This window comes from Glandiceps talaboti, chromosome 23 (genome assembly GCF_964340395.1).
Source record: "Glandiceps talaboti chromosome 23, keGlaTala1.1, whole genome shotgun sequence".
Taxonomy (NCBI): Eukaryota; Metazoa; Hemichordata; class Enteropneusta; family Spengelidae; genus Glandiceps; species Glandiceps talaboti.
Window position 1 is genome coordinate 14,996,187 of NC_135571.1, and position 14,170 is coordinate 15,010,356.

General features: G+C 34.5%; 1 protein-coding gene across 1 annotated transcript in view; it reads right to left on the bottom strand.

The window, feature by feature from the left end:
- Window positions 1-13,800, bottom strand: part of LOC144452787 (uncharacterized) — a 53,379-nt gene extending 39,579 nt beyond the window's left edge. The window contains exons 1-2 of the mRNA XM_078143941.1: window positions 13,627-13,800; window positions 6,086-6,304 (exon numbers count right to left, since the gene is read on the bottom strand). Of these exons, the coding sequence (XP_078000067.1) occupies window positions 6,086-6,304; window positions 13,627-13,800 (393 nt within the window). The remainder of the gene's footprint in view (window positions 1-6,085; window positions 6,305-13,626) is intronic.
- Window positions 13,801-14,170: the final 370 nt, after the last annotated feature.

Sequence of the window (14,170 nt, forward strand, 5' to 3'; positions counted from 1 at the left end):
ACATACATTTTTTAGATGTTTATTCACTCGTCTTTTTATCCCAGTTGTTATCCTTGCAATATATGCGATCATTTGACTGTTGCTATGCGTGTGGTCTTGTTGCTACGTAAATTTTCATACACTTTTTGAATGTTTGTTCCCTTGTCTAAGAATCATTGTTATCTTTGTGAAATACATTTTTTTGGCTGTTGCTATGGGTGTAGATATAGTTGCTAGGGATATTTGCATACATTTTTTAAATGTTTACTCACTTGCCTACAAGATGATGTTCTTTTAGCAAAATATACTGCCATCTGGTTGTTGCTAAGGGCATAGTCATAGTTGCTAGGGCCAATTGTGTCCAAATGTATCGAAAAACATCTGCAGAATAACACTTCTAGAAACATCTCACAAGTACTTTTTGAGATATAAGTTTTGACCAAAATTCATTTTGACACCAAATTTGGACGTCACTTATGAGATCTTTATATACATAATATTTATTCATCTACACATCCCCAGATGCATCCCCATTAAATTCCATCCCAATCTGCTTAGTAGTTTTGGAATTCAAGATTTTTGACCAAAAAGACACATTTTTATACCTAATTTGCATATCACTGATGGGATCATCATGATGAACAATTCTTAATCTAAACAGCCCTGAGAATGTTCCCACAAAATTTCAGACTAATCTACACTGTATGTAGTTTTTGGTTTAAGTTTTTGACCAAAAACCACATTTCTTGACCCAAATCACACACTGGTGGTAAGATCATTTTGATTTGAACAAAATCCCAACTAGACACCAAAGGTAATGTACCCACCAAATATCATGGCAATCAGTCTAGTTGTTTTTTTACTTTAAGTTGTTTATACACAGAGAGACTGACAAACAGACAGAGGCAGACACAGACAGACAGACAGACAGACACACAGACAGAGACAGACAGACAGATGGATGGACAGACAGGCAGGCAGATAGATAGACAGACAGACAGACAGACAGACAGACAGACAGACAGACAGAGACAGAGACAGAGACAGAGACAGAGACAGAGACAGAGACAGAGACAGAGACAGACAGACATTTTTCCATGCCTATAGCACTACTGAACCTAGTTTTAACAGTTGTGCTAAAAATGGGCTAAGCTTACAATCCTAGTGTACATGTACATGTACGTCAAATCAGAATATCCAGTATTTCCTTTGCCAGTCCTTACACAAGATTTAATGCCATTGTAGATACTATTTAAGATAGGGAACTTTTTGTCATTTACACCACCTTTCAAAAGAAGGCCCACAGTGTAGTGGGGTACATCTCAAAACATTAGCTACTCTGTACTTGGGTACATTTGTGTATATCTCAAAACAGTAGCTATGCCCCTATACTGGGGTATACATGTACCTCTACATATTGGTGTACTGGGGTATATCTCTATTTTGACAGGGGAATTAATACATTCAGTTCACACTGTGGGTAACAATAGTATTTGAAATGGTAGTCTAACTTCTAACTTCTACAGTGTGACCTAGCTGACCTGTAAGTGTAACATAATAACACATGATAGGTAGTGTAACATTGACAAAATAAGGTTCTGTTGTATGCTCTGCCTTTCAAGTGGTGTCCCTGAAGACAGATATTTGTAAGACCTATTGTTCACATAATGGTTAAACTTTGACAGGCTCTGAAAGCTCTTTAAAAACCGTGTACAAACCAACATCACAATGGGTTAAAATTTCACTTGTTATTTTGATGGTAGAATATAGTTCTATTGGATTAGCAGTTATGGATACCATAGACTTGTCTCAGTGTTAATATCTCAAGAAACTCTCTAGACTTGTCTTGGTGCTAATATCTCAAGAAACTCGCTAGACTTGTCTTGGTGCTAATATCTCAAGAAACTCTCTAGACTTGTCTCAGTGTTAATATCTCAAGAAACTCGCTAGACTTGTCTTGGTGCTAATATCTCAAGAAACTCTCTAGACTTGTCTTGGTGCTAATATCTCAAGAAACTTGCTAGACTTGTCTTGGTGCTAATATCTCAAGAAACTCGCTAGACTTGTCTTGGTGCTAATATCTCAAGAAACTCTCTAGACTTGTCTTGGTGCTAATATCTCAAGAAACTCGCTAGACTTGTCTTGGTGCTAATGTCTCAAGAAACTCGCTAGACTTGTCTAAGTGTTACAAATAATGTCTTGATATGAGGCTGTTATACGTTTTTGACAACACTGTATGCTAGTCAAGAGATACAGCATCATGTTTAGCTTCACACATTACCATACCACATGCAGATATCAATGTATAGCATCAGCTGTGGTCAGTACACACTTCGTCTTTGTAAACAGATGAGTATTAACAGAGTATGTAAATTATGGCGACCTCTGAGATAACTCTGAAGCAGTGAATAATTTTGACACATTTGCTAGTTTGTCACTTGTTTAGGAATGGTATTGATTCAAAATTTAGAGTTGCCAGTTTGACTTAAGTAGCGCAAGTCTTAGTCACTAGTCAATAAATCAATTCACCATTTGACCATCTGGCTATCGGCAGCGGCGAACACTGTGTATGGGATGAGATTTCTATAGACTAAGTGAATTTTGTAATTACCATGAAAATGGGTAATAGGTTACTTAACAAATCTGTAGATAACAAGTTTGACTCTGTAAGAGGTTATGTAACAGAACTGTAGATAACAAGTTTGACTCTGTAAGAGATTATGTAACAGAACTGTAGATAACAAGTTTGACTCTGTAAGAGGTTATGTAACAGAACTGTAGATAACAAGTTTGACTCTGTAAGAGATTATGTAACAGAACTGTAGATAACAAGTTTGACTCTGTAAGAGGTTATGTAACAGAACTGTAGATAACAAGTTTGACTCTGTAAGAGGTTATGTAACAGAACTGTAGATAACAAGTTTGACTCTGTAAGAGATTATGTAACAGAACTGTAGATAACAAGTTTGACTCTGTAAGAGATTATGTAACAGAACTGTAGATAACAAGTTTGACTCTGTAAGAGATTATGTAACAGAACTGTAGATAACAAGTTTGACTCTGTAAGAGGTTATGTAACAGAACTGTAGATAACAAGTTTGACTCTGTAAGAGATTATGTAACAGAACTGTAGATAACAAGTTTGACTCTGTAAGAGATTATGTAACAGAACTGTAGATAACAAGTTTGACTCTGTAAGAGGTTATGTAACAGAACTGTAGATAACAAGTTTGACTCTGTAAGAGGTTATGTAACAGAACTGTAGATAACAAGTTTGACTCTGTAAGAGATTATGTAACAGAACTGTAGATAACAAGTTTGACTGTAAGAGATTATGTAACAGAACTGTAGATAACAAGTTTGACTCTGTAAGAGGTTATGTAACAGAACTGTAGATAACAAGTTTGACTCTGTAAGAGATTATGTAACAGAACTGTAGATAACAAGTTTGACTCTGTAAGAGGTTATGTAACAGAACTGTAGATAACAAGTTTGACTCTGTAAGAGGTTATGTAACAGAACTGTAGATAACAAGTTTGACTCTGTAAGAGGTTATGTAACAGAACTGTAGATAACAAGTTTGACTCTGTAAGAGGTTATGTAACAGAACTGTAGATAACAAGTTTGACTCTGTAAGAGATTATGTAACAGAACTGTAGATAACAAGTTTGACTCTGTAAGAGATTATGTAACAGAACTGTAGATAACAAGTTTGACTCTGTAAGAGATTATGTAACAGAACTGTAGATAACAAGTTTGACTCTGTAAGAGGTTATGTAACAGAACTGTAGATAACAAGTTTGACTCTGTAAGAGATTATGTAACAGAACTGTAGATAACAAGTTTGACTCTGTAAGAGATTATGTAACAGAACTGTAGATAACAAGTTTGACTCTGTAAGAGATTATGTAACAGAACTTAGATAACAAGTTTGACTCTGTAAGAGGTTATGTAACAGAACTGTAGATAATAAGTTTGACTCTGTAAGAGGTTACATAACAGAACTGTAGATAACAAGTTTGACTCTGTAAGAGGTTATGTAACAGAACTGTAGATAACAAGTTTGACTCTGTAAGAGATTATGTAACAGAACTGTAGATAACAAGTTTGACTCTGTAAGAGGTTATGTAACAGAACTGTAGATAACAAGTTTGACTCTGTAAGAGGTTATGTAACAGAACTGTAGATAACAAGTTTGACTCTGTAAGAGGTTATGTAACAGAACTTAGATAACAAGTTTGACTCTGTAAGAGGTTACATAACAGAACTGTAGATAACAAGTTTGACTCTGTAAGAGGTTACATAACAGAACTTAGATAACAAGTTTGACTCTCTGGTGAAAAACCTAAAAGTCGAATTCAAAGTAGAACTTCTTTATAGGACAAGTCCACGGCCATTTACTGTAAGTAAAAGGACACTTTTGGTAACCTGTCCGTTATTTGTCCTCAATTTCACCCCATGTGACCAAAAGTGTACACTTACACTATAACTATCACAATCATTCTACCCTATAACTATCATAGTCATTCTACCCTATAACTATCACAGTCATTCTACCCTATAACTATCACAGTCATTCTACCCTATAACTATCACAATCATTCTACCCTATAACTATCATAGTCATTCTACCCTATAACTATCACAGTCATTCTAACCTATAACTATCACAGTCATTCTACCCTATAACTATCACAGTCATTCTACCCTATAACTATCACAGTCATTCTACCCTATAACTATCACAGTCATTCTAACCTATAACTATCACAGTCATTCTAACCTATAACTATCACAGTCATTCTACCCTATAACTATCACAATCATTCTACCCTATAACTATCACAGTCATTCTAACCTATAACTATCACAGTCATTCTAACCTATAACTATCACAGTCATTCTAACCTATAACTATCACAGTCATTCTACCCTATAACTATCACAATCATTCTACCCTATAACTATCACAGTCATTCTAACCTATAACTATCACAGTCATTCTAACCTATAACTATCACAATCATTTACCCTATAACTATCACAATCATTCTACCCTATAACTATCACAGTCATTCTACCCTATAACTATCACAGTCATTCTAACCTATAACTATCACAATCATTTTACCCTATAACTATCACAATCATTCTACCCTATAACTATCACAGTCATTCTACCCTATAACTATCACAGTCATTCTAACCTATAACTATCACAGTCATTCTACCCTATAACTATCACAGTCATTCTACCCTATAACTATCACAGTCATTCTAACCTATAACTATCACAGTCATTCTAACCTATAACTATCACAGTCATTCTACCCTATAACTATCACAATCATTCTACCCTATAACTATCACAATCATTCTACCCTATAACTATCACAATCATTCTACACTATAACTATCACAGTCATTCTACCCTATAACTATCACAATCATTCTACACTATAACTATCACAGTCATTCTACCCTATAACTATCACAATCATTCTACCCTATAACTATCACAGTCATTCTACCCTATAACTATCACAATCATTCTACCCTATAACTATCACAATCATTCTACCCTATAACTATCTATAACTATCACAATCATTCTACCCTATAACTATCACAGTCATTCTAACCTATAACTATCACAGTCATTCTACCCTATAACTATCACAATCATTCTACCCTATAACTATCACAGTCATTCTAACCTATAACTATCACAGTCATTCTAACCTATAACTATCACAGTCATTCTACCCTATAACTATCACAATCATTCTACCCTATAACTATCACAATCATTCTACCCTATAACTATCTATAACTATCACAATCATTCTACCCTATAACTATCACAATCATTCTACCCTATAACTATCTATAACTATCACAATCATTCTACCCTATAACTATCACAATCATTCTACCCTATAACTATCACAATCATTCTACCCTATAACTATCACAATCATTCTAACATTGACAATTTGAGACTCAACCTATCAAGAGTGACACTCACTTGTTAATTTTATTATGGCTTTGAAACTCTTATCAGAACAGTTTTTTAACTGTTTAGATGAACAGTGATATAACTTACCTGTAAATTTAGTTCAGGTATAGATACTCTAACATAAACAGTTTGGGAATCATCTGTTGATGACTCTGTGGATTCATCTTGGCCTTCTAATACTGTACCATTTAGTTTAGCCACTGATACTGGTGGTGATGGGGGTGGCATTGGTGGAGGAGGTGGAATGTGATCAGGGGGTGGAGGGATACCATCGTCAAAGTCATTCTCCATACTTGTTTCAAATTTCTGTTAAAAGAAAAAAACAGATACATGTATATGTATTCTAATGTGGAGAAACTTGATGATCTTTCTAATGTACATTATTTAAATATATTATGTACATGTAAATCTAGATGTTGATAGAGTGAAAGATACAACATTCATGTCATGTTATGACATTATCCAAAGTTATTATACAATATACCTCCAACATTATTATACAATGTACCTACAAAGTCATTATACAATGTACCTCCAACATTATTATACAATGTACCTCTAACATTATTATACAATGTACCTCCAACATTATTATACAATGTACCTCCAACATTATTATACAATGTACCTACAAAGTTATTATACAATGTACCTCCAACATTATTATACAATGTACCTACAAAGTTATTATACAATGTACCTCCAAAGTTATTATACAATGTACCTCCAACATTATTATACAATGTACCTACAAAGTTATTATACAATGTACCTACAAAGTTATTATACAATGTACCTCCAAAGTCATTATACAATGTACCTCCAACATTATTATACAATGTACCTACAAAGTCATTATACAATGTACCTCCAACATTATTATACAATGTACCTCCAACATTATTATACAATGTACCTCCAACATTATTATACAATGTACCTCCAACATTATTATACAATGTACCTACAAAGTTATTATACAATGTACCTCCAACATTATTATACAATGTACCTCTAACATTATTATACAATGTACCTCCAACATTATTATACAATGTACCTCCAACATTATTATACAATGTACCTACAAAGTTATTATACAATGTACCTCTAACATTATTATACAATGTACCTCCAACATTATTATACAATGTACCTCCAACATTATTATACAATGTACCTACAAAGTCATTATACAATGTACCTCCAACATTATTATACAATGTACCTACAAAGTCATTATACAATGTACCTCTAACATTATTATACAATGTACCTCCAACATTATTATACAATGTACCTCCAACATTATTATACAATGTACCTCCAACATTATTATACAATGTACCTCCAACATTATTATACAATGTACCTACAAAGTTATTATACAATGTACCTACAAAGTTATTATACAATGTACCTACAAAGTTATTATACAATGTACCTACAAAGTTATTATACAATATACCTCCAACATTATTATACAATATACCTACAAAGTTATTATACAATGTACCTACAAAGTTATTATACAATGTACCTACAAAGTTATTATACAATGTACCTACTAAGTTATTATACAATGTACCTACTAAGTTATTATACAATGTACCTACAAAGTTATTATACAATGTACCTACTAAGTTATTATACAATGTACCTACAAAGTTATTATACAATGTACCTACAAAGTTATTATACAATGTACCTACAAAGTTATTATACAATGTACCTACAAAGTTATTATACAATGTACCTACAAAGTTATTATACAATGTACCTACTAAGTTATTAATTATACAATGTACCTACAAAGTTATTATACAATGTACCTACAAAGTTATTATACAATGTACCTACAAAGTTATTATACAATGTACCTACAAAGTTATTATACAATGTACCTACTAAGTTATTAATTATACAATGTACCTACAAAGTTATTATACAATGTACCTACAAAGTTATTATACAATGTACCTACAAAGTCATTATACAATGTACCTACAAAGTTATTATACAATGTACCTACAAAGTCATTATACAATGTACCTACAACGTTACTATGGAGTCACATACAACGTTACTATGGAGTCACATACAACGTTATTATACAATATACCTACAAAGTTATTATACAATGTACCTACTAAGTTATTAATTATACAATGTACCTACAAAGTTATTATACAATGTACCTACAAAGTCATTATACAATGTACCTACAAAGTTATTATACAATGTACCTACAACGTTACTATGGAGTCACATACAACGTTACTATGGAGTCACATACAACGTTATTATACAATATACCTACAAAGTTATTAATTATACAATGTACCTACAAAGTTATTATACAATGTACCTACAAAGTTATTATACAATGTACCTACAAAGTTATTATATAATGTACCTACAAAGTTATTATACAATGTACCTACAAAGTTATTATACAATGTACCTACTAAGTTATTATACAATGTACCTACATTTGTACAATGTTACTATGGAGTCACTATGTATCTATCATACATGTACAATGTACTTACAAAGTTATTATACATATTGTGAAAATTAACAACAATTTGGCTGCTATTCAGCCACATTTGATTTGGTTGTAAAACAAAATGACAAGCATATGTCTCATATATATTGTTACATTTGAGCCAGGTTTGGTTGAAATCGGTTAGTACATGCCAGAGATATGAGGATGCATGGACAGACAGACAGACGGATGGACAGAACCCAATTTATGGAGCTAAGTACAGTATCCATTTCTAGTAAATTATATAGCAAACTTTGTGAAACATACATGTAGAAAAGGTTTGAAGTGTTGACTACAAAGAAAGTACTATTGGAAATATAACTTAAAATGTAGGTGGCATGTAAAAGTGTTTATAATAATAAAGTGTTCACTCTACCAAAGTTTATTACAAAGAGATTTCAATGTAATAAATACAGTTTCTGTACTAAGTTTGTTACCATGTATGTAGGATTATGTTATTATTTTCACTGGTTCATCTTTTTAGCTAGCCATGAATCAATATCATTATAGTAAAAGACAGCATGGATTTTTTGTTTAGCTAGTTTTCTGCTTGACTAAATCCCATTAAATTAGACATTATCCTTGAATTTCCACTGTGTATACATACATGTACACATGTACATTTCAGAACTGTGGTTTCCCACACGTGTAAATGTAGAAATTCATTTGGTGGGGGAGGGTGGGAGGATGTAGAAATTCATTTGGTGGGGAAGGGTGGGAGGATGTAGAAATTCATTTGGTGGGGAAGGGTGGGAGGACGTAGAAATTCATTTGGTGGGGAAGGGTGGGAGGACGTAGAAATTCATTTGGTGGGGAAGGGTGGGAGGACGTAGAAATTCATTTGGTGGGGAAGGGTGGGAGGACGTAGAAATTCATTTGGTGGGGAAGGGTGGGAGGACGTAGAAATTCATTTGGTGGGGAAGGGTGGGAGGACGTAGAAATTCATTTGGTGGGGAAGGGTGGGAGGACGTAGAAATTCATTTGGTGGGGAAGGGTGGGAGGACGTAGAAATTCATTTGGTGGGGAAGGGTGGGAGGACGTAGAAATTCATTTGGTGGGGAAGGGTGGGAGGACGTAGAAATTCATTTGGTGGGGAAGGGTGGGAGGACGTAGAAATTCATTTGGTGGGGAAGGGTGGGAGGACGTAGAAATTCATTTGGTGGGGAAGGGTGGGAGGACGTAGAAATTCATTTGGTGGGGAAGGGTGGGAGGACGTAGAAATTCATTTGGTGGGGAAGGGTGGGAGGACGTAGAAATTCATTTGGTGGGGAAGGGTGGGAGGACGTAGAAATTCATTTGGTGGGGAAGGGTGGGAGGATGTAGAAATTCATTTGGTGGGGAAGGGTGGGAGGATGTAGAAATTCATTTGGTGGGGAAGGGTGGGAGGACGTAGAAATTCATTTGGTGGGGGAGGGTGGGAGGATGTAGAAATTCATTTGGTGGGGAAGGGTGGGAGGACGTAGAAATTCATCTGGTGGGGAGGGAAGTACATGTAGGGGAAGGGTTAACTACATGTATGCTGATAAGCCAGGTACATTTTACAAACAGGTGGATTCCTGGAAAGACTAAAGTACATGTACATGTATACGTGTATAAATAAACATGATTACTGCAGCAACAAACATACTTTACAGTACATGTACAATGTATGTTTATCCTTTCATTTCTCCCTTAACAGTGTAAGGGAAACAAAATAGCAAAGCCCCTTTTTAAATTAACTCTCAGAAATGGAAGTTGATAGAGAAAGCACTGAGGTTTTAAAGATGGTTTCATTGAACCTGAACTAATAACAAATACGGTGTTCATAAACCATGACCACATAACAATGCCCTATGGTAACCTCTGTTAACTATTAACAAGACACATCAAACCCACATCTCTGTTGCAATTATTTTCATTTGAACAATTTCCCAACTAGATACCAGGAGTAACATGACCACCAAACATCATCAAAGCAATCGGTCCAGCAGTTTTTGAGTTTAAGTTGTTTACACACACACACAGCCACACTGTTCTCAGGGCCAAAAACATGATTAGTATTAATAATAAAATGACATGTACCACATTGAGTACGATCGCATGGAAATGAACCAGCTTTAACTTCCAATTCATGTTGTTCTGTACGTACCACCATATCTTTAAGACTGGTATCACGACGCCAAGCTGTTAAAGGTACTTCAGGAAACAATGAATTGGTAACCCTATTAGAACGTAAGATATTAAAATGCTTGTATATAATGTTCTTATTAAACTCTAGTGGAAAAGGGATGGTATGTAAGAGCTAATATGGGACGATCGTTGTTACTTTTCTGATCATGTGATTTGATACAAGCTTCCCTAGATAAAGATAACACCTTAAGTAAAGCTGCATTGGTAACCGACACTGGATAACCATGTTGATGGAAGTACGTGCAAAATTCAGCAGCCCTTTCTCTGAAATCCAAATCACTACTACAAATACATGTACGACGTAAACGAAGTAATTCTGAATAGGGAATGGAATCTTTACACTTATTAGGATGTGATGAACCATACTGCAAATATGAATGTGAATCAGTAGGTTTAGTATAAATACATGTAGATGTGTGCATGTATGTACATACGTACATGTACATATGTACATACATACATACATGTACATACATACACATATACATATACATATACATACATAAGTACGTACGTACGTACGTACGTACGTACGTACATACGTACGTGCATACATACATACATACATGCATGCATGCATGCATACATACATACATACATACATACATACATACATACATAGACAGACAGACAGACATATACATACATACATACATACATACATACATACATACATACATACATACATACATACATACATACATACATACATACATACATACATACATACATACATACATACATACATACATAGTAGTGATTTGGATTTCAGAAAAAGGTCTGCAGAATTTTGCACGTACTTCCATCAACGTGGTTATCCTATGTCTGTTACCAACGCGGCTTTACATAAAGTATCATCTTTGTCTAGGGAAGCTTGTATCAAATCACATGATCAGAGGAGTAACAACGATCGTCCCATACTAGCTCTTACATACCATCCCTTTTCAACTAGAGTTAAAAACATTATATACAAGCATTTTAATATCTTACGTTCTAATAGGGTTACCAATTCATTGTTTCCCGCAGTACCATTAACAGCTTGGCGTCGTGATACCAGTCTTAGAGATATGGTGGTACGTACAGAACAACGTGAATTGGAAGTTAATGCTGGTTCTTTTCCGTGCGATCGTACTCGATGTGGTACATTTGTACATGTCGTTTCATTATTAATACTAATCATGTTTTTGGCCCTAAGAACAGTGTGCCTGTTACAAGTACATTTACTTGTATTAGTACTAATGTAGTGTATTGCATTACATGTCAAAAATGTGGTTTTCTAAATATAGGTTCAACTGTACGTCGTCTTGGTGATCGTTTCGAGGAACATCTCCGTTTGACCAGACAAAAGAATCGTAACTATCCCGTATCTATGCATTTCATTACAAACGATCATAATGTATCAGATATGTCCATTTCAGGAATTTGTAAGGTTTCTGGTGATGAGAAAGCTTTGAGGTTGAAGGAAGAAGAAATCATTTTCCGTCTTGGAACGCTGGAACCCCTTGGAATTAATAGATTATTCTCGTCTTTCCCAATCTAATTATCATGATTATTGGGTATTTTTTTAAATTTCAGGCGTATTCTATTGGGTTCTATTAGGTGCGTGCGAATTTAAGAACTAATCCCACGTATAACCGTTTATTTATATCACGCGCGGTTTTGTTCCATTATATTTAGAAATGTTCGGGTTTTCACCTGGCATTTCTCTGTCTCGCCAATTTTTCCTTTGAAAAAGAATATTTATACGAAACGTCGGATTTAACAGCTATATATACGGACTGGTTTATTAGTTCCTTATGCATTTCTTTCTACATACATACATACATACATACATACATACATACATACATACATACATACATACATACATACATACACACACACATACATGCATGCATACATACATACATACATACATACATACATACATACATACATACATACATACATACATACATACATACATACATTTAGGGCATACATGTACTGTAGTACTACCACAAATTATCTACCCTGACATCCCTACCATAATTAGGGCATACATGTACTGTAGTACTACCACAAATTATCTATCCTGACATCCCTACCATATTTAGGGCATACATGTACTGTAGTACTACCACAAATTATCTACCCTGACATCCCTACCATAATTAGGGCATACATGTACTGTACATGTAGTACTACCACAAATTATCTACCTTGACATCCCTACCATAATTAGTGCATACATGTACTGTAGTACTACCACAAATTATCTACCCTGACATCCCTACCATATTTAGGGCATACATGTACTGTAGTACTACCACAAATTATCTACCCTGACATCCCTACCATAATTAGGGCATACATGTACTGTAGTACTACCACAAATTATCTACCCTGACATCCCTACCATATTTAGGGCATACAATGTACATGTACTGTAGTACTACCACAAATTATCTACCCTGACATCCCTACCATATTTAGGGCATACATGTACTGTAGTACTACCATAAATTATCTACCCTGACATCCCTACCATATTTAGGGCATACATGTACTGTAGTACTACCACAAATTATCTACCCTGACATCCCTACCATATTTAGGGCATACATGTACTGTAGTACTACCATAAATTATCTACCCTGACATCCCTACCATAATTACAAATGTAGGGCATACATGTACTGTAGTACTACAACAAATTCAACTTCACCATTTTAAAGGTTCTACATGTGTAACTTCAAAAACAAATTAGTTCTTTACTAAACAACTTTGAATTGATAAACAGAATGCATTCAATATATTTAGACCAAAAGTCAACATTCTATGAAACTATTCATGCCAAAGTATAAATAAAATAGAATGGCTAAAAAGTTTGATATGAAATGTTGGAAAGTAGATTTTTACTAATACAGACCTCATCAGTAGAAGTTTCACCAATATCCTCTAGAAACAGACCATTGTACGAAGTACCTGAGCATTCCATAACTTTCTCAAGACGTTGAATACGTTGGTATAACATTGCACACAGACCAAGTAGTTTTGTCTGAAATTCACTGCTGTGTTCGTTGTCACTGTCACTACTGTTCATTTTGTAGGTCAATTCTATACACGACTTGTTGAGTCCTGAAGCCACCAAAATATACCACCAATCTCAGAGTGAAAGCAACTAGTACTACTAGCAAGGTTGTTCTTTTCAGATTAGTGGAATAACATAATATCATAAGGTGGAAGACAATATTTCTCAGCTATATTAAACTTCTCAGTGAAATGATACACACACAAAATGCAGATATGTGACCAACTCACAACAACATTACAAAGTCAAGTGTAGACCACGATTTCTTAGCTGTCTGACATCAAAGCTAACATTTCGCTACTGGTAACTGCGTAGTATGTCAATGTCTGTATAATTTGCATTATTCCAGCACTGAGTAATGCTATGACAGTGTACAATGTAT